The sequence below is a fragment of the Colossoma macropomum genome, unplaced genomic scaffold (genome assembly GCF_904425465.1).
Source record: "Colossoma macropomum unplaced genomic scaffold, Colossoma_macropomum, whole genome shotgun sequence".
NCBI classification, from domain to species: domain Eukaryota; kingdom Metazoa; phylum Chordata; class Actinopteri; order Characiformes; family Serrasalmidae; genus Colossoma; species Colossoma macropomum.
The window spans coordinates 42224884-42247395 of NW_023494784.1; the positions used below are offsets into that span (position 1 = coordinate 42224884).

The 22512-nt window shown below is 40.4% G+C and overlaps 1 protein-coding gene across 1 annotated transcript in view; it reads left to right on the plus strand.

The window, feature by feature from the left end:
* The window catches only part of kcnh3 (potassium voltage-gated channel, subfamily H (eag-related), member 3), a 245120-nt gene that overhangs the window by 166472 nt on the left and 56136 nt on the right, over positions 1 to 22512 (plus strand). Inside the window, exon 8 of the mRNA XM_036571764.1 lies at positions 5479 to 5862. Within this exon, the coding sequence (XP_036427657.1) occupies positions 5479 to 5862 (384 nt within the window). The remainder of the gene's footprint in view (positions 1 to 5478; positions 5863 to 22512) is intronic.

A 22512-nucleotide genomic window follows, 5' to 3' on the forward strand; every position in this document is an offset into this window, starting at 1 on the left:
AATTGGGGTAAAATCCATAAGTTCTATATAGAACCATTTTATGCTTGAATGGTTATTTGCATGGTGAAATCGTTCTTCAGGTTGATGGGGAATGTGTTGTATACAGTTATATGCAGAACTGTAGAAAATAGATCTATAAAGCACCAAAAAGGGTCGTTCCATTGTTTCAGACCCATTTACAACACATTCTTAAACATGAAGTGGTTCTAAATAGGACTCATGGTTCTAAACAGCACTATTCCTTTTACTAAAGAACCCTTAAAGAACCATCTTTTTGAGTACACAAGTGAAAAAGATGGTTCTTCAATGGTTCTTCAGTTTAGAACCATAAGCTCTATATAGCGCCATTTTCAAAAAGTTCTGTATAGAGCCACATACAACACATTCTTCATCAATCTGAACGGTATAACCATGCAAAGAACCATTCAAGCATGCACATGGTTCTATATAGGACTTCTGGTTCTAAATAGAATAATTCTCTTTACTAAAGAACCCTTGAAGAACCATCTTCTTTAAGAGTACTCACTTGAAAAAGACAGTTCTTCAAGGGCTCTTTAGTTTAGAACCATAAGCTCTATATAGCTCAATTTTCGAAAAGGTTCTATATAGAATCATATATAACACATTTCCATTAATCTGAATAACCATTTAAAAATACACAGAACTATTTAAGCATGTAAATGGTTTTAAATAGACCTCATGGTTCTAAATAGAACCAATCTCTTTACCTAAAGAGCCCTTGAAGAATCTTTTTTAAGAAAGTTGGGTTTTCTCTATTCACAAGTTGAGTTAAAGCAGTTAAACAAAATGCACCTTTTTATTATTTCATTATATATATATATATATATATATATATATATATATATACATATATACAAAACAATGATGTTAAGGGTTTTCAGGATGCTACACTGTTAAAAATAAAGGTTCTTACAAGCTTCTTGGCCATACTGGACATACATTTCTAGGGAAAACCAAGACATAATTATCAATATGGATTGATGACCAACATGAGTTGGTTTAGGGTGTGGTGAAGCTAAAGACTGAAGGATCTCCATTCCACTTCCAAGAGTTTTTTCCTCTCTCTTCTTCCTCTTGTCTCTTTATTTCCTTTCACCTTTTCTTTTATTCAAAAGCATTCAGAATAAACAAGAACACACTGGTAAGCAGAGACAAACAAGAAAGGACATTCTGGACACACAACAATATACCTCTCAAAACTGGTAATACAGTGACATTTTGAAATGTTAATGTTTGCACTTCTGTTGGTCCGTTCGTTATGAAACGTTCACGCAATGTAAGGGAAAGCTGGTGTTCTCAAAAGGGGTTAAAAATGACAAAAACAAAGTTATGAGTTTTTTGTATGGCAGCATTCGGCAGGTTTCACTGCTTTGGTTAAAAATAAGCATGTATGTTTAGACAGGTGAGTGACGGACAGATTAGAATGCATGTGCGGATGCTGTCTTTAAACCTTTTTGCCCTCTTGCCCTCTTTTTCTCTCGCTCTCTCTCGTCACACCTGTCAGCCTGCAGCAGTAGAACCGTGCTGTCTGAGCAGTGCCATATCTCAGAATATCACATCAAAGGTCTTGAATGGGGCGCAGTCCTGCTGTTACTTCCTCCAGCTAGAGAGAAACAGTCAGACTGACAGGCTGAGCGAGCACTGAGTGAGGCTTGACACACAGATTCAAGCCAGAAGGGACAAACTGTAACACTCTTTTCTGCCATGTTGCTCGCTGCACTTTAAGGGTTCTTCAGTAAGAGCAGTGGTTAAATATAGAACCGTGACAACTCAACTATTTGGATGTTTAAGTTTGTGGTTCTTTGCATGATTGACTATGTTTTCAAAAGCATTGAGTGGTTTGATGCGGAATTGTTCAGTGTAGGGAAACTTACCAAGACTTCTTCGCAGTGGTGGTGATAGGATCCAGGGGTTGCAATGTCACGGGGGTGATGGAGCCTATCCCAGTGGTCTTTGGGTGAAAGGCTGGAAACACCCTGGACAGGCCGCCAGTCCATTGCAGGGCAGACATACCCATTCACACACTGTGGGAGGAAACCCTCACAGACATGGGGAGAACATGTAAACCCCACACAGAAAGGACCCTGGTTGCCCGGCCAGGGAATCGAACCCAGACCCTTCTTGCTGTGAGGCAAAAAGAGTGTGAGATGGAGATCCCTCTTTTTTACAACACAAATATTGCCATTTTATTTACCATCCAAAACCAACCGTCAACCTACATGTGTCTTCTGAGTTTTTATATGTAATGTTGATGATGGGAAAATAGTGGTCAATCCTGAAAAGTCTTTTTTCTTTGGGGATTATTTTGCTTTACAGCATCTCACACATATCTCTTTGAGATGAAAGGCCTTTTGAAAATACATTTCAGGTCGATACCTTCTCAAAACATGTTTCTGATATCATATTTGCAACCATTTCATGTATTAACTTTCTGTGAAGGAGTTTTCAGAGATATTAAACTCTTCAGATGTCTGGTTTCTATCACTACTGCTATGACTAGGTTTATCTAGAATGGAGCATTTCACATCACACCACTCCAAATGACTTTGTTTACATCTTAATCAAGTAGATGTCAATTTTGAAAAATGATCCTTTCAACAGCCAATAGGTCCCGGTTTCCATTCCTCCCTTCTAAACTCAGGTTGCATTGTTTGCCATGTAATTACTGATTAATAAGCCTAAGGCTACAATACGCCTGGAATTAAAGAGGTTACAAGGTTCTACTACATGATGGAGAACCTGTCATATATGTTTTTAAAGAACATTTTGAAGTAAATCTATTTAGCACTGAAATTGTAAGTCATAGACTTCAATTTCATACCGAATAGAACCTTATGCTAAACATTTATGCTAAGGTTTCCAAATGGTTCTCCATGGACTTAAGGTTCTTCACACTCATGTCTCATTTATAGAAAAGGCTTTTTAACCCCTTAAAGGCCAAAGTTTTATTACACACTTCTATAACCTAAGAATAACTCAACCAGTTTGCATTGTAGTCCATGTAATAACTATGTAATAAGGGTTAAAAGCACTGTCCATTGAAAGGTTCTTTGAGGAACAAACTGTGGTTCTTTTCAGGCATCTCACCAGTTAACTGATTTGGCACCTTCATTTTTAAGAGTGTACAGAGGAGGTCAGCTGGAAGTCCAGACTCCAGCACAGTTTTGGTGATTTTCCTGGTAAAACAACCTCCTAAACCTGGTAATTATGTTCTGAGTTGAACCAGGTGTCTTAGAGCAGAAAATCACCCAACTGTGCTGGAGTTCGGCCCTCAAGGACCAGAATTGATGAGCTCTAGAGTAGAGGATGCTACAGCTCAGCTGGAATGCTGCTGTATTCATGAGTGCAAGTTCAGTGCCAAGGACAGCAACTGTGAACTGAATTTAGTGGTGCAGACTTTTTCTGAGCAGCGCCTCTACATTCAGAACTACACCACGGACAGGGGCAGTCGGAGGGCTTTTCAGGACCATGGACAAGGACTGCACTGCAATGACTGCATTCAAGCTGATCATCCATAACATTATGACCACCTCCTTGTTTCTACACTCATTGTCCATTTTATCAGCTCCACTGACCATATAGGTGCATTTTGTAGTTCTACAGTTACAGACTGTAGTCCATCTGTTTCTCTGCATACCTACTTACCCTGTTCTTAAATGGTCAGGACCGCCATAGTACCACCACAGAGCAGGTATTATTTTGTTGGATCATTCTAGGCACTGCAGTAACACTGACGTGGTGGTGGTGGTGTGTTAGTGTGTGTTGTGCTGGTGCAAGTGGATCAGACACAGCAGTGCTCCTGGAGTTTTTAAACAACTTTTGGTAACACTTTATTTGGAGTGTTCCTTTGTAGAAGATTAATAAAGACTTAATCAGTAACACATCAGCAATATTAGTGAAGTAGCAGTAAAGAATATATTGAATACATTACAATACTATATCTGAATACATTGAAGTAAATATCTTGTAGTTGTTCTGTTGATACATTACTTACATTAAGTAGATGTTAATGTTACTTCCATTACGCAAAACCTAACCTTACCAACCTTAACCCAAAACCTAACCCTAACCCTGGACCTAATCCTAACCCTAACCTTAACCTCAACCCAAAACCTAGTCCTAACCCTCACCCTGGCTCTAATCCTAACCCTAACCTTAACCTCAACCCAAAACCTAATCCTAACCCTCACCCTGGCTCTAATCCTAACCCTAACCTTAACCTCAACCCAAAACCTAGTCCTAACCCTCACCCTGGCTCTAATCCTAACCCTAACCTTAACCTCAACCCAAAACCTAGTCCTAACCCTCATATGTTTTTGACATGTTACTGAGAGTCTGTTGAGTGTTTGTTTCATCCTAAAAGGACCACTCAAAATAAATGGTCACCCAACTGATTTACACAGAGCTGAAACTGAGTCTGGTGGATCTTTAAAGGTTTATACTTCTTTCAGTGATACTTTGGCAAGACTTTGAGTAAATTGAGCCAAACAAAGCCCACCAAACTGAAGTGAGCTGAACTGAGAGAGAGAGAGAGAGAGAGAGAGAGAGAGAGAGAGAGAGAGAGAGAGAGAGAGAGAGAGAGGACACATGTAAACAAGACAGAGTGAATGATCCTGGGCTTTTTTAAGCCTTGAAGTATCAAGTGTTCTACTCCCACGGGCAAAAACTGCTCATTTTCATGTATCTAGGCGGCACTCAGAGCATAAATAAACATCATTATCAGCGCAGAAACTCTGCTGCTTCCTGATCTGTTCAAGACTGTAAAGTTTGACTAACACTTACAAAAGGAGGCTACAATTTAGTCATTAACATTCTGTGACTAACACTGTCTTTTACTTCATACCTTTACGCTGGTAACAGCATCTGTACTGCTTTGTGATTGGTCACATCTCTCACTCTCAAGGTTTATCATTATCGTTTGAGACCAAAAAGAGAACAGCAGAGCAAACCTCATTTCCTGTGCTGATAGATGCTGGATGGACCAAGCAGATCAACTGCAGCTCCTTCTGTACTTTTGAACTACTCCAATAGTTTGTGGGAAGCTAGTTTTACTTCTACCCTCACAGAGCAGGTACTATTTGGGTGGTGGATCATTCTCAGCACTGCAGTAACACCGATATGGTGGTGGTGTGTTAGAGTATGTTGTGCTGGTACGAGTGGATCAGACACAGCAGTGCTGCTGGAGTTTTTAAACACTGTGTCCACTCACTGTCCACTCTATTAGACACTTCCACCTTGTCAGTCCACCTTGTAGATGTAAAGTCAGAGACGATAGCTCATCTGCTGCTGCACAGTTTGTGTTGGTCATCCTCTAGCCCTTCATCAGTGGTCACAGGACGCTGCCCACAGGACGCTGTTGGCTGGATGTTTTTGGTTGGTGGACTATTCTCAGTCCAGCAGTGACACTGAGATGTTTAAGTATAAAGGCATCCTTCTCTCCCTCTGTCTTTCTCTCAGGTTGGTTGCACGAGTTGGCGAAGCGCCTGGACACTCCATACTTCCTCTCGCCCCTCACCTCGCTCTTACCCGACTCACTGCAGTCCAGCTTCCTGGATGGATTTAGCGCTAACACGAGTCAGTGGAACTCCTCTGGCACTGACACAGTGGGAACGGACACCGCCGTAAACTCCAGCCAGTGGAACGGGACGGGGGTAGGGCAGGTGGGCGGAGTCAGTGTGGGACAGGTGGGCTCGGTGCTGGGGGGCGGACCCTCAGTGAGAAGCTCCTATGTCACCTCGCTGTACTTCGCTCTGAGCAGCCTGACCAGCGTGGGCTTCGGCAACGTCTCAGCGAACACGGACTCCGAGAAGATCTTCTCCATCTGCACCATGCTGATCGGAGGTGAGAACGTCGTAGTGCTGAGGTTACACATGAGCTGGGAAGTCATTTTCGGTTTACTCTCAGCCTCAGAGGCTCCGCCCACAGAGTGGAAGAAGTCAAGGTTTACGGCATTATGTCTTTACAAGTTGTTGAACAGTTTCCTTTGAGGAATTTAGCAGCCAGTAAAATATCACATATTTGGCGACAGGTACACCACTTTGTTTCGTGCTGGTCTGTTTTTGCTGTAGCACCATTTTAACACTCACTTGCCTCTAAACTTTGGGCAAAAACGACAGAATGTAGTCATGTTGCATGTCAGTCAACATGCCCCTTCCTGTCAAAGTAGGTGTGTCTTGGCCACATTGACCTGATACAATACACCAGACTCTCTGCCCATAGGCTTGTGAGATTACCTTCTATTCTGTGGGTTAGCTCTCTGTTTAAATACTGTTTTCAAACTTGCTTTCATTGACTTTTACTAGCCATTTCCTCTTGGACAAGAATTCAGTGCCATCTTTAGGACCGTTTGATAGATGACCCCCTGAGGTAGCGAGAAAAAGTTGTTTATAAGTAAGATCAATAAAAAAAAAACTTTTAAAAAACAAATTATTAATATTTCAAAGCTATAACATCCAATTTGCTAAGTTCAAACTGGGATGTGTGTGGCAAACTACCCAATCTGTCATACTTGATTTCACAGACTTAATCTACAGGTTCAGGGGTGTGCCGGGGTTTGGGAGGGTTTGCGAGGGTTCCCAGAGGTTTGCAGGTGTTCGGAAGGGTTTGGAGGGCAACAAAGAGATTCGTAGAGTTGTGCAGGTATTCACAGGGCTCACTGCTGGGACCTGTGAGTTTGAAGGGGCTCACAGAGGGTTTTGTAGGGCTTTGCTGAGGTTTGGGAGGGTTTGCAGGGGTTCATAGAGGCTTGTAGGTGTTTGCACAGGTTCAAAAAGGTTTGTGGGGGTTGTTGGATTGGGGATAGTTTTCAAGGGTTCACAGATGTTCATAGGGGTTTGCAGGGCTTCACTGGATTTGGGAAGGGTTTGTAGGGGTTCACAGAGGTTAGTAAGGATTTGCAGGGGTTTGTAGGGGTTTTCTGGGGTTTGGAACAGCTTGCAGGTGTTCACAGATGTTCGTAGGGCATTTCTGGGGCTCATAGAGGTTTCGTAGTGGTTCGTAGGGGTTCACTGGGGTTCAGGAGGGTTTGCAAGCAGGGGTTCACAGAGGTTAGTAAGGGTTCACAGGGGTTTGTAGGGGTTTTCTGGGGTTTGGAAGGGCTTGCAGGTGTTCACAGATGTTCATAGCGGTTTGCTGGAGTTCACAGAAGTTTGTAGGGGTTCACTGAGGTTCACAGAGGTTCTCAGGGGTTTGCTGCATTTGGGGAAGATTGGCAAAGGTTCACTGGGGTTTAAAGGGGTTCCTAGGAGTTTGCAGGGGTTCACAGATGTTAGCAGGGGTCTGCTAAGTTTGGGAAGGGTTTGCAGGGGTTAGATAGGGTTCACAGGGGTTTGTATGGGTTTTCTGAGGTTTGGAATGGTTTGCAGGTGTTCCCAGATGTTCATAGGGGTTTGCTGGGGTTCACAGTGGTTCGCAGGGAATCACTGGGGTTCAGGAGGGTTTGCAGGGATTCACAGAGGTTTATAGACATTTGCAGCTGTTCACAGATGTTGCTTGATATGCTGTTATACACAGAGTTGGTTACTTTACTGTGCTAACTTCACAGTAATGCTATTCTTTGCATGCTAGGGACTACATAAGTGGCCAAAAAAAAGAAACACAAGGCACAATCTGAAGCCAGACAAAACAATTAGCTGTATGATTATGTACTTCACACTGAACAGTTGGCATTACAAAGCTTATTTGCTCACTAAGTGTGGCTTAGCCAAGACTGTTCAAGACAAGGTACATATGTTTCTACTTTTTGTTATCCCTTTCTCCTCTTGTCCTGCAAGTGACCACTGGTGTGCCTTAGGTGCTGAGTCATGAGGTGAAGCTGGCGAGGGCATGTTAACATCAGTACTATAACAGAAGGAGGAAGGCAGGATCAGGTCCAGAGCAAAATCACAGAGGGTGCATTAAAAATAAATAGAGGTGAAAACAGGTTTGCATAATTTTCCCAACATTAGTGGACATCCAGTCCAGCTAACGATAGACGAGTGATTTGCATGATTTTTTGCCAGTGAGCAGGGCTTTCATCATTAATTGATATCATGTTAAAAAGCCTATAATCTATTAGTTTGATCTAAATTCACATTTTGAATGTCTGTAGTGGTCTGCCAGGAGTTTTCAGACATTATCATTGAACATGTGTTTATGAGCTTAGCTGGCTAATGTTTATAAGCCTACATAGTGAACAATCTGTATCTGGTATGAAGAAAAAAGCTATGGCGCAGAATAAAACTTGACTGTGGCACAGGGTCAGATCCTAAATCTTACGGAACTAACTCTAGAAGAGCTTTTAAAAATGACCCTTTGCCACAGTCAAGTTTTATTCCGCACCACAGCTTTTCACTTCGTATCAGATACAGGTTGTTCACTATGCGACAGTTCGTCAACACCCTAGCAACCGCCTAGCAACTAATAACCTGCACGATCACTCCGGATTTTCTTCAGGAGATGCACTATTTGAACAAATGAACCTGCTGAATGACATTAAAAGTAGTATTTCTAAGAAATTAAATGATTGTAATTTTACAGATTTTTACCATCATTAAGAAAACACGCTTTTACCTCAAAGGAAAGTATTAAATAAAGATAAAATGTAGGGTCTGGGCCCTTTAAGTTGTAGAGGATGTGCTAACTTGTTTTCATTTTGAAACAGGCATGTGAACAGGCAGGTGGGACCTGCTATAGTCATCTCAGTCGTCACAAACAAGTATAGCACTGCAGATTGTGGTGGGGGATAATGGTGGGTCAGTGTGCCATTGGCTTTAAGCTCAGGAAAAGGGCATTTGTCACTATAATCTACTTTCCTTAACACAGTAAAAAGGAACATGTTGTCAATATGAATATATGTATATGTGCAGAAAATAACCATGACCAAATCAGGTCTGCAGCCGTGGGACACTGTGTGACGTACTGTTCTTGAGTGATAAGATCCAGATGACTTGCTGACTCATAGTTAGAGGCGGTGACCCAGACCTGAGCTGTTTGTTTGCTCTCTGTGGCTGGAACATGGCAACCCATCAATTTGCTGTTAGCCAATTAAAGGGCCCATGTCTTGCATTTTCTTTATGTTTCATTTTTTCCCCATGAGGGCTGCTTTTAATACTGTGACTTTAATATATATGACTGACATACGTAAATCACCTCTGCTATGATTGGCTGCCCTGCAGTGCTCCTTATAGCTTCAACATGAATGGGCAGGGCTAAACTACCATAGGCTGCATAAGTTGATTAACATAAATGTGTTACTTTTTGTGACATCACAAAAACAACAGATTCAAAAAGAGGGTGTTTTTGCAGCTGTGTTTCCATTTATGGACTGTATGGACTGAAACAATACTAAGCTGCAAAAACAGCCCATCATGAATGCACTGTTTTTGTGATGTCACTCCTTAGTCCCTGCAGTCTATATATGGTAACTAAGGTACAAAAACAGCCCATCTTGAATGTTTTGTTTTTGTGATGTCACAAAAAAATAAACACCTCTCCATACATCTGCCTGCTCATTCACACTGAAGTTATAAGAAGTGTTTCGGCCTGATCTGCTTTTTGAGGTGTAAAACACGGCGGCCAATCAAAACAGAGCTCATTCACATATATCAGTCTTAAAAATGCAGTAACAAAAATAGAGGCTAGGTAGAGTTTGGAAAATGGTCAAGTAAAAGTGAACTGTGCATGTTTTTGGTAAAGAAAACTGCACAAACTGCACAAAGTGGGCCTCGGGAGAAAAATAAAATGCATGTAAAATGTAGGATATGGGCCCTTTAATAGTGTTTAAATACTACATAATGCAATACTTATGCATTAAAAAAGTAAGGACAATGTTTTTAATGATAGGAGTCCTTTAAAGGTTAGCAGTACATACACTGATCAGGCATAACATAATGACCATCTCCTTGTTTCTACGCTCATTGTCCATTTTATCAGCTCCCCTTACTATATAGGAGCACTTTGTAGTTCTACAGTTACAGACTGTAGTCCATCTGTTTCTCTGCATACTTTGTTAGCCCCCTTTTACCCTGTTCTTCAGTGGTCAGGACCCCCATGGACCCTCACAGAGCAGGTACTATTTGGGTGGTGGATCATTCTCAGCACTGCAGTAACACTGACGTGGTGGTGGTGTGTTAGTGTGTGTAGTGCTGGTGCAAGTGGATCAGACACAGCAGTGCTGCTGGAGTTTGTCCACTCACTGTCCACTCTATTAGACACTCCTACCTTGTCGGTCCACCTTGTAGATGTAAAGTCAGAGACGATAGCTCATCTGCTGCTGCGCAGTTTGTGTTGGTCATCCTCTAGTCCTTCATCAGTGGTCACAGGACGCTGTTGGCTGGATGTTTTTGGTTGGTGGACTATTCTCAGTCCAGCAGTGACACTGAGGTGTTTAAAAACTCCAACAGCACTGCTGTGTCTGATCCACTCAGACCAGCACAACACACACTAACACACCACCACCACGTCAGTGTTACTGCAGTGCTGAGAATGATCCACCACCCAAATAGCACCTGCTCTGTGAGGGTCCAAGGGGGTCCTGACCACTGAAGAACAGGGTAAAAGGGGGCTAACAAAGTATGCAGAGAAACAGATGGACTACAGTCTGTAACTGTAGAACTACAAAGTGCACCTATATAGTAAGTGGAGCTGATAAAATGGACAATGAGCATAGAAACAAGGAGGTGGTCATAATGGTATGCCTGATTGGTGTACGTTTCTCATCTAAAAATGAGGAAAGTGTTCCATGATATGGGCCCTTTCATGGTCATTTAGCAGAATGAAACACTGCTCACTTTGTGCAATGAAATCAAAGCAATGCCTCTCAATCTTTCTCTCTCTCCCTCTCTCTCTCTCCACCGGCCTGTAATTCCACTCACCCCATGCTGTCTGTGAACAATATATGCAAGGCTCTGAATGGCTTGTACAGGGAGCACCGTAATGGTCTCAGTCTGCAGACCTTTCTATTTTCAGTACCAAGCATGTCGCAGATTGTGAGGGAACTCGTTTTAAAGGAAAAAAGTGCTAAAGCTGCATTCCTGATGTTACTAAATCCGCCTGCTGGATTTCAGCCCAGTATTGTTTGGCACTCTGGGGCACAACATGAGTGGTTTAATCTAAAAAGACTGTAGAGAAACTCAGATCCCTTTACAGTGGGGGTGATAGGAACCAGGGGTCACAATGACTACACAGATACATTCATTAAGTTGGCTTGACGGCTGGGACACCATAGCAATGGCCTAATAACACCTTAGCAAGCATCCAGGATACCATAGCAACGGCCTAGCAACACTTTAAAGGTGTTGTAAAGACAGTGGTTCTATATAGAACCAGGAACACTCAGAACAATTTGCATGCCTAGATGATTTTTTGCATAGTGAAAAGGTTCTTCAGATTGATGGGGAACGTGTCGCATATCGCTGCTGTCGGAACAAAACCTCATATCTTCAAAATGGTAACTTTACAGGAGAAGGAAAAAACATACTTTCCTTTCAATGTAAGTCAATGGAACCAGACGTTTTGTCTAAGTAATTTTGGGCAATTTTTTTGGTTCAGTGAACATGAAATTTATGCACAGTGTAAAGAACAACAAGTATTTTCAAATCATGTCAAAAACTGAAAAATGATAAAAAAGGAGATACAAGGTTTTGTTCCTATGGCCACGATACGGTTCTATAGAGAACCTTTTTGAAAATGGTTCTAAATAGCTCCAAAAGTGTTTTGCTATTGTTACAAGGTTGACATACTAGCAAAAAGAACTCTTTCGGTGCTTTATACACTCTTACAAAAGATGGTTCTTCAAAGGTTCTTCAGTAATGACAACCATGCATATAGAACCATGAACCCACAAAGAACCCTTAGCATGATTAAAGGGTTCTTTGCATCATGAAAGCGTTCTTAAGATTGATGGAGAATGCGCTCCAGATGGTTCTATCTAGAATCATGAACACTCAAAGAACCCATTGCATGATTAATTGATTCTTTGCATCATGAAAGCATTCTTAAGATTGATGGAGAATGTGTGCCCTAAACAGTTCTATATACAACCTTTTCGAAAAGGGTTCTATATAGCACCCAAAAGGGTTCTACTGTTACAATGTCAAGCTTGTTACATTAAAAGAACCCTTTTCGGTGCTATATAAAACTACTTCATCGTGCAAAGAACCAAGTGTTCATGGTTCTATATATTAATGGCCTGGCAACACCCTAGCAGCCACCTGGAACACCACAGCAACAGCCCAGCAACACCTTAAAGGGGACCAATTTTGCTTTTGTGGTTTTATTCACCAGCTTATTCTGCGAATTTTCCGTTCCACCTTAATCGGTGCTGCAGTTACGTTCTACAAGCGGACAAATGTGCAGGGCAGGGGTCCTCCAGGACCAGGGTTTGAAACCACTCTTCTAGCTAATGGTTTAATGTGGTTGCAGAGAATGCTAAGATATGCTTAGCGAGTGTCATGGGACGCTGTCCACTCTCAGACACACTACGTCGCCCCTTTCTGGTCATTACGCTGCAGAGTTCTGGGAGTGCATTATGTCACGCAGCCTAGCCTGGAGTCATTTGAATATTCAGTAATCTCATTAACTGTTCCCGCCCCCTGCAGCTGCACTCATTAATATGCAGAAGCATGCACTTTCCCTTCTCTGTTCCCCTCCAAGATGGGCTGTAATTCTGGGTGGATAACTTCCATGCATTGTGGAGGCAGCAACAGTACAGTAAATACAAACACAACAGACAAAACGTTGACAATAATGGTTGCATCTGAGACTTTGATGTGAAATGTACCCGAGTACACAGTGGTGGACGAAGTACGCAAACCATGTACTTGAGTTAAAGTAGAGATACCCAAGGTTAAAATATTACTCCAGTAAAAGTAGAAGTTCCTCCCTTTAGACCTCCACTTGAGTAAAAGTACAAAAGTATTTGCCCTCAAATGTACTTAAGTATCGAAAGTAAAAGTACTAAAAGATTAATTATGATTCTAATGTCCTGTTATCATTTTTGTAACAAGACTCGCTTCATTAACTCATTTTAGGTGAAAATACTCCAGTGTCTCTCTTGGTAAACCAGTCTTTTAATAGAAGGTCATTAATTAGTGACGCTGATGTCTATTAAAATGATCATAAGCACAAAACACTGAAGGTAAATAGTTTCCATCAGGTAGAACTGAGTGGCTCTGAAAGAACTTCTTACAAACAAGCAAAGTTTCAGTTTAAGATTTATTTGCAACTTAGTTACAAGATTAAGTTTAATAAAAACTTTAAACTCAGATTCACAAATGAGTTTCCTTTACTAAACTGCATCTGTAGGTCTCTGTTCATAAACATAAACTAGCCAAAACTAATTTACTATAAAATGAAATAGTGTTTGTATACATTCAGAAAAAAGACACGTCAGTCACAACTGCATATGAGTACATATTTCTATATTGTGGTCTGTTTACACAAAGTTAGGTTAGTTCATCATTTATGTTGAATAGACTCTCCCAAAATTCACGCTGCTGCACTGACGTTGAACCGTGTGCTGCACTGGGTCGGTATGACCAACAGGTCAAAACAAGCTCAAAACTAAGTGCGCGCTGTGCCCTGATTGGTGTTTTTGCTTCGCGCTTCTTTTGTTTTGACGTGACGTTTTTATACACACATAAACCAAAAGGAACGTAGCAATAAAAAGGGTTTTGCTATTGTTACAAGCTTGACATCATAACAAAAAAAGTCTTTCGGTGCAATATACACTTAAAAAGATGGTTCTTCAAGTGTTCTTTAGTAAAGACAGTTGTTCTATATAGAATGATGAACACTCAGAGAACCCTTTGCATGATTAAAGGGTTCTTTGCATAATGAAAGTGTTCTTAAGATTGCTGGAGACTGTGCTGTAGATGGTTCCAAATAGAATTTTTTCAAAAAGTGTTCTATATAGCACCCAAAAGCGTTTTCCTATTGTTATGTTTAGCTTGTTACATTAGAAGAACCCTTTTCAGGGCTATGCAGAACTCTTTCATGATGCAAAGAACCCCTTAATCATGCATGTTCTTTGAGTGTTCATGGTTCCATATAGAACCATTTTCTTTACTAAAGAACCCTTGAAGAACAGTAATTTTTAAGAGTCTAGAGCCATATACAACAATCAATCTAAAGAAACATTTCATCATGCAAAGAACCTAGAAATGGTTCTAAATAGATCTCATGGTTGTAAATAGAACCATTGCCTTTACTAAAAACCCTTGAAGAACCATCTTTTTTAAGAGTGTAGAACCATAAACACAAGTCAATCTAAAGAGCCATTTCACCATGCAAAGAACAATTTGATCACACAAATGGTTCTTTATAGAAGTCATGGTTCTAAATAGAACCATTGCCTTTACTAAAGAACCCTTGAAGAACTAGCCTTTTTAAGAGTGTAGAACCATATACAGCAGTGAATCTGATGAACCATTAAATCATGCAAACATTTAATCACACTAATGGCTCTATATAGAACTCATGGTTCTAAAAGAGAACCACTGTCTTTACTAAAGAACCCTTGAAGAACCATCCTTTTTAAGAGTGTAGAACCATATACAGCAGTCAATCTGACAAACTATTTCACCATGCAAAGAACAATTTGATCACACAAATGATTCCATATAGAACGCATGGTTCTCGATAGAACCACTGCCTTTACTAAAGTTCCCTTAAAGAACTTTTTAAGTTGTTTTTTAAGAGTGCAGTACAAAATGCTCTTGCAGCAGTGCAGCGTTCTGAACGTTCTCCACCTGGAATGAAGTTCTTTATTGTGACGTAATGCTGATTTCCTACACCGACTAATTGGTTTCTTGGACTACAATCCCCAAAGGATACCACCACCTGCTGGGCTGCATTCCTGATTTCTCAGTGCACCGAGCGTTTTCCACCACAGCAGGCTGAGTCCTGCACTGGAGAACACTTCAACAAGCAGCAGCTGCTATTAACCTCTGCGTCCCATTCAGCCGCATTTGACATTTATAGCGTGTTTTCCTTTGACATCTGTTCCGATTAAACCGTGAGTTCTTCTAGCCGCGTTTCCCATTAGACCGCATCATTTATTGATTTCACCGTCCCCCTGTGGAATACACGCCTTAGCCTCAGACCATTTTAGCAAGGCCTAAATCTCAGTGTCTACTCGCAGTATGAGATAAGCAGTACTAACTGATTGCTAATGGTGGGATAAAAGGTTAAGCACCATTTGTGCATATAGAGATGAATGTAAATGAATGCTAATGGAAATGAATTCATTTTACTATGATTTAATAGCCAAGCTGTAGTCCACTTAACATATCAGAGGCTTTCTTACTTGCCTTAACTAAGGGTTTATTAAAGGGCCCATATCCTTCACCCATATCCTCCTTTAAAACCGATTTATGTAAATGAACTCTGTTCTGATTGGCTACCGTCATTCAAAAAGCAGCCTGGAAACACTCCTTATAACTTCAGCCTGAATGGGCGGAGCTAAACTGCTGTGGGCTGAACAGGCAGGCACATCGTCGCTGTCCAAAGAAAAATAAGTTTCTCCAAAATGGTGACTTTACAGGAGAGGGCAAAAACCTTCCTTACTTTTAATGTCAGTCAGTGTAAAGATATTTTACTGAAAGTAATTTTAGAGCATTTTTATTGGTCCATTCATCATGGAACTTTTACATGATGTAAAGGACAGCGACCGTGTTCAAATGATTCAGAAAACTAAAAATCGTCAAAGTTAGAGATATACATTTTTCTTTGGACAGTGACGATATAAATGTGGGTTTTCATGACATCACAAAAACAGTGAATTCAAAATTGGGAAATTCATAGCACATTTTGTCATACATCAAACTCCTTTACTTTAAAAAAATCAGTTTTCCATGAAATGAGCTCATGATACTGCGAGCTAATGTATAAACTCTCGCATATAAGCACAAGAACGCTCAGACAAACTGTAAGTGTTACATCCAAGTGTACATCTGTAGTAATTTAGGGGTTAAACGAGAGGCCCCCAACTCAAGTGGTCCAACCCTGGTTAGCCGACTGTAGCTGAGTCTCGTACTGTGAACAGAGATTAGATGGAGCTTCTGTTGGCTTCGTTTTCTCATTTCCCGTTCCACCTTAAATGATGTAGCCGTTACATTGAGACACCTGTACAGGTGCTAGTGTGGATGGCTGCACCATTTAAGGTGGAATGGAAGTTTGAATAAGAGGTAAAGTCAAGCTCGAGAGATTACAAAATGAAATTCAGCATGATAGTGTGAATGTGACACAGCCAGGTTTCATAAGTGAATCATGTGAAAATGGACAGCAGCAGTAAGAACTGCAAAAAAAAACAAGGTGTACTTATGTACTAGTTATGTATGTATCATATTGACTGTCATGATGATGTCACATTTAGGATAAAAGCTTTGGTCAGTTTTCATTTTGTCCATCTTGATTATCTCAGTGTAGCATATAAATAATAAATAAGAGATAAGAGTAAGAAATGAAGATGAAAATGCGCATATTTTAGAAAAGGTTTGGAATAGGCTGGTCTGCATCATATAACTCCCAGTAACAAATCCCACTCCGTCCCTCAACCTGTAAGAAAATAATGTACTGTGCTGCATTTCATTTCCAGTTAAAAGTACAATGCAAATCAGTATGAAGTAACTGTAGAATATTACTGTGTAATAAACACCCAAGTTTTTCCATAGAAAGAAATCTCTACTAGTACAAACTGAAGGTGGTCTTGTATTTCTACCCTGGGCCAAAGTCACATGACCAGCAGTGAGTCAGTGGTTTTAACTGGTCTTGCCTCAGGACTCACTTTGTAAGTGATGTAATGATAAACTGTAAATAATTAAACATCAATACTTGGGCCTCCTTGTAGCAATACTGTTTTTAAACCCAAAATATCCTGACATTATACTGTATTGAGGTTTTTTCTCCCATTCCTATTCAGTACTGTTTCTTAGTCATGCTCATTATACAGATACCATTTTTAAGTCGTGCTCTGTATGTAAAGATCTCAAAAAGGACCTCGTAAATATTTTTAAAAATTAAGATTTCTTGTGGAGTCCCACAGGGTTCAGTTTTAAGGCAGTTTTCTTTTTGTACATGTTACCTCTAGGTAATGTCATCAGGAAACAACTTCAATTTTCATAGCTATGCTGATAGTCAAGACTTTGTTGGCAGGCTGACCAGCTATGTGTCAGATACTTCTCAGTGGATGTTACAACTAAATCTAGAATAACTGAAATACTAATCCTCTGTACTAAAACTCGGAAAATGCTTTATGAGAAGCTCAGCTCTTTAGCTCCGTATACCAAACCTGAAGCTGAACCTGGGTGTGACCTTGGAAGCTCTGTTTTATCCCACATGCTTTTTATTTTAGAAATATTGAAGTTAGATTTTTCTACCTTCCCACAGAAAAAAAATGTTCATGCCTTTTTTACAAGGCTTACATGCCTTGTAAGCAGAATTGATCACTGTAATGGTCTTCTTACTGGGCTTCCTAAGAAAACAATCCATCCTTTACAACTCGTACAGAACGCAGCAGCACAGATCCTAACAGAATCTAAACAGAGAGATCAGACCACTCCTGTTTAGAAAGGACTGCACTGGCTGCCTGTATCTCTCAGGATAGATTTTAAAGATCTTCTCATTTTTAAGGCTTCTAATTTTTAAAGCACAGCTTACATTACAGAACGTGTGTGTTTATGTTCCAGCATGTGATCTTAAATCTGCAGCTTCCGTAAAATGCAGAAAACGTGGAGAGGCTCTTTGTTCTTCTGCTTCTAAACTATGGAACTCAATTCCACCTTTTTTGCACAGTCAGGCTCAGTGTACACTTTTAAGAAACATTTGGAAACGCATGTCTTTAACTTGGCATTTAATTAAAATTCTGTTTCTCTTTGGTATTTATCTTCTCAATTTGGTCTGTGTGCCTTTTGTGATTTTAATTGAATTAAATATTACCAAGCTTTTATAAGCTTTATCACCTGGCTGGAAAGCACTTTGAGCTGCCACTGGTATGAAAAGTCCTCTATAAATAAAGATATTATTATTATTAGTAGTAGTAGTATTAGTAGTAGTAGTAGTAGTAGTAGTAGTATTAGTAGTAGTAGTATTAGTAGTAGTAGTAGTAGTATTAGTAGTAGTAGTAGTAGTATTAGTATTAGTAGTAGTAGTAGTAGTAGTAGTATTAGTAGTAGTAGTAGTAGTATTAGTATTAGTAGTATTAGTAGTAGTAGTAGTAGTATTAGTAGTAGTAGTAGTAGTAGTAGTAGTATTAGTATTAGTATTAGTAGTAGTAGTATTAGTATTAGTATTAATAGTAGTAGTAGTAGTATTAGTATTAGTAGTAGTAGTAGTAGTAGTATTAGTAGTAGTAGTAGTAGTGGTATTATTATTTTTATACAGGGGTGAAATTCTAACACTTGGCAACAACACTGCACAAAAGAGAAACAACAAGCAAACAGATAACAACAAAGTAACAAAGCAGATGCAAATATAATCAGACGCCGGTACCCCTGGGATCAAACTGAATAATAGAGAAAGAGAGAGTAACTCCATTCCGTTAAACCCTAGGGGGACGCCTCACAGACTCCAGCCTGACTATATTCCAGCTGACTAACCATTATTTAATGTAATAATTACACTGTAGTCTGAATAACTTTAGGATTGCATTAATTAGCAACAGTTATATAAACCTACAACCAAATCACTTAAAACACTGCATAATCCTAAAAGCAATTTTGGTGCACGACCGTCTCCACTGTGTACATGAGCCTCTTCTAGGTACAGCTGTATTCAGAAGTTGGACACTGCTGTCAAATGACATATTTTGTTGATTACTGGTGCAAAACTTTGGACACCATACTAACTTAGCACCTAGTAACACCCCCTTTAGCAGATACCAAAGCCTGCAAACACTTTTCATAGCTACATAGAAGTCTTTCTATTCTTGTTTTAGGAACTTTTCCTTCAGAACGCTTCTAGTTTGGAGATGTCCATGGGCCTTGCATGCACAGCATGCTTAAGATCTACCCACAAATCATCAGTGATGTCCAGGTCAGGAGAGGACCATTCCAAAAGCTTCAGCTTGCATGTCTTAAAATAGTTCATGATGAATTTTGAGGTGTGTTTTGGATCATTGTCCTGTTGTAGAAGGCGGCCTCTTTCCAGCTTCAGTTTCTAGACAATGTCACATTTGCTTCCAGAATTTGTTGATAGTGGAATTCATTACTATGCTTAACAGTTGGCAAGGTGTTACTTTCATCAAATGCTGCTTTTTTCTTCAAACATACATTTGATGGTTGTGGCGAATATGTTCCGTTTTTACTTATCAGCCCACAGCACTTCTCTGTTGTTCTGTTCTGTTATTGTTTTTGCACATTTTAGACATTGACTCTTGTGACTTTTCCATCTAATGACTCATCTATACAGAGTGTGTTTGTGCAACAAGACTAGACAGTAGACAGTGCAACACCACTCCTGTGTCAGCTAAATCTTTGTGCAAGTCCTTTGTTGTCATATGGGCGTTTTGCTTTGCCTTTCTAGCCCTTAGGACCCAGAGACAAGGTCAATTCTAGCCTGAATAACTTCAGAACGGTTCAAGATACAAACATGTCAGGATCCACATATCAGGACATTCAGCAGACCCACCCCTAATTAGCAAGTATGATGTCATTGAGCTCGGAAAGTCACCTAAAATCCTAATATTATTGCTCTGCTGTTTGGCCTTCATATTCCAACAAAGGGTTAAAACAGTGACATGATTCACACATCAGATCACTCATCAGACTCTGCCCTCCCTGTCCAGAGTGATTTCATCCACCTTTGACCATCCATCAGCCAGAGATCCAGCTCCAAAATCACCCAAACCCACTTGCTACTGTTATACTACATCTCTGCTTTTAGCCTTCATATTATAAACAAAGGGCTTTCAGTTCACGTTGATTTTGAGTATTAAAAATATCTGATATTAAATTTGCAGCTCAATTTGTAATTAAAAATAAAGCCTGTCTTGCTGTGTATCAGAGTTTTAGCACTCAGTATGAATCCAAGAGGACAGAAAATCAATAAAAAAACATGTCCGCCTTCTGCTAATTGTTTATTTTTACTCATAATAACCAACAGAATGAATCACCATCAAAATTATTGCCCTTTCAGCTCACAGACACTCCAGACTAACCACGTCTGAAAATATAACTACTACTGCACCTGTTTTCAAGAACTCTTTAATTAGAAAAATACAAAATTTAGCAGGCGCTAGGTAAATTTTGATCAGAAATGACCAAAATTCATGAAGATATCAGATTCAAAGATTCAAAAGATTATGAAACATCAAAGATTCTGTTTGCATTTACATGGCAAACAATGGCATATCTGAGCAGCCCAGGGTCTCCTGGAAATAACAACATATGGCATGTGTGACTGTCTCATGTAAATACTTTATAATTGCAATTGTAATTATAATTGACCCAAAAATACCTAGGCTTCTACAACATATGGGCAGTTTGAGAGAGTTTTCTTGGTCTTCCAGATCTTGGCTTGAGTTATACAGTTCCATGTAACTGCAATTTCTTAATTATGAATTAAAAATGAGGAGCTGTCTAAACAAAACCTGTAAATTTGAGTATTTTTTAGTTTTGCACTCATACATTAATAGTGCATACTCTTTGTGTTAGGAAGACATGTTCACCCAATCACTGAAATGTAACATGTAAGTGAAGATGAAGCAGGAAGTGGTCCACTATGTGTGCCTATGTCTTTCCCTCTATCTAGCCTGGGTAAAGTACAAATTAAAACCAGAATGGATCTATAATTGGATAAACATTAAGTATGTTTGCAGAGATTTGAATAGGCTTTGAATAATGTATCTACATCCTAAACTAGTCAAAAGCAGTTCATTAGAGACTTTTGCTTTGACAGCCAATGATCAAGCAACAAACTTGGCATAATTTTGGCCAGTTGCTTTTATTCATGTTCACAACTTGCTGCAAGCTGAGTAAGAGAACCAATCACAGTCAAAAACCTTTCAAAGCAAAACGATGTATTTTTGGCCAGTCATTCCTGGCCTGACTGTGATTGGCCCTAATCACCATGTCATTCATTCTGAGACCTCCCCCTGACTGTGATTGGCCCTAATCACCATGTCATTCATTCTGAGACCTCCCCCTGACTGTGATTGGTCCTAATCACCATGTCATTCATTCTGAGACCTCCCCCTGACTGTGATTGGTCCTAATCACCATGTCATTCATTCTGAGACCTCCCCCTGACTGTAATTGTTCCAGATCATCATGTCATACATTCTGAGACCTCCCTGATTGTGATTGGTCCACATCACCACATCACACATTCTGAGACCTCCCCCTGACTATAATTGGTCCTAATCACCACATCATTCATTCTGAGACCTCCCCCTGACTGCAATTGGTCCTAATCACCATGTTATTCATTCTGAGACCTCCCCCTGATGGTAATTGGTCCAAATCATCACGTCATGCATTCTGAGACCTCCCCCTGATTGTGATTGGTCCTACTCTTCACATCATTCATTCTGAGACCTCCCCTTGACTGTAATTGGTCCTAATCACAATATCATATGTTCTGAGACCTCCCCCTGACTATAACTGGTCCACATGCCCACATCATACATTGTGAGACCTCCCCCTCACTGTAATTGCTCCAAATCACCAAGTCGTACATTCTAGGACCTCTCCGTGACTGTCATTGGTCAACATCACCACATCATACATTCTGAGACCTCCCCCTGACTATAATTGGTCCTAATCACCACATCATTCATTCTGAGACCTCCCCCTGACTGCGATTGGTCATACTCTCCATGTAATTTGTTCTGAGACCACCCCCTGACTGTGATTGGCCCTAATCACCACGTCATTCATTCTGAGTCCTCCACGTAACTGTGATTGGTTCTTATCACCACAGTATTTGTTCTGAGACCTCCTCCTGACTGCGATTGGGTTACTGCATGAAAACCTGCATGCTGAGAAGTACATTGAGACCTTTTTAAGTATAGTTCCAACAGCGTGTCTGGTGGGAGCTTATTTTCATTTACTTTTTGATCGTTTGAAGTATACCGGCAGCTCTATACCTAAGAGAGAAGCTCCGCCCCTAAACAGGCTGTCATAATGTGTGATGTGAAGGTGGTGGTGAGCAAGTGTGGGATGGATAAAGATGGCAACACAGAGGAACTGACTCTGGGGCCAGAAGGGGAATGAAAGAGACCTGGCTGCACCTGAGAGGGCTACACCTACCACACACACCACCCCAAAGATTCTAAATCTGCCTCCAAGACTGAGCACTGAGGGCCATTACTGTCACAGCCAGCTGACAGCTGCTCTACCACCCACACAAATCACACACACACACACACACACACACACACAAATCACAAACACACACACACACACACACACACAAGGTCTCAAAATGAATGATGTGATGAGTAGGACCAATCACACACACACACAGACACACACAGGCACAAATTTTAGCTCACAACAGGCGCTGGACTACAAC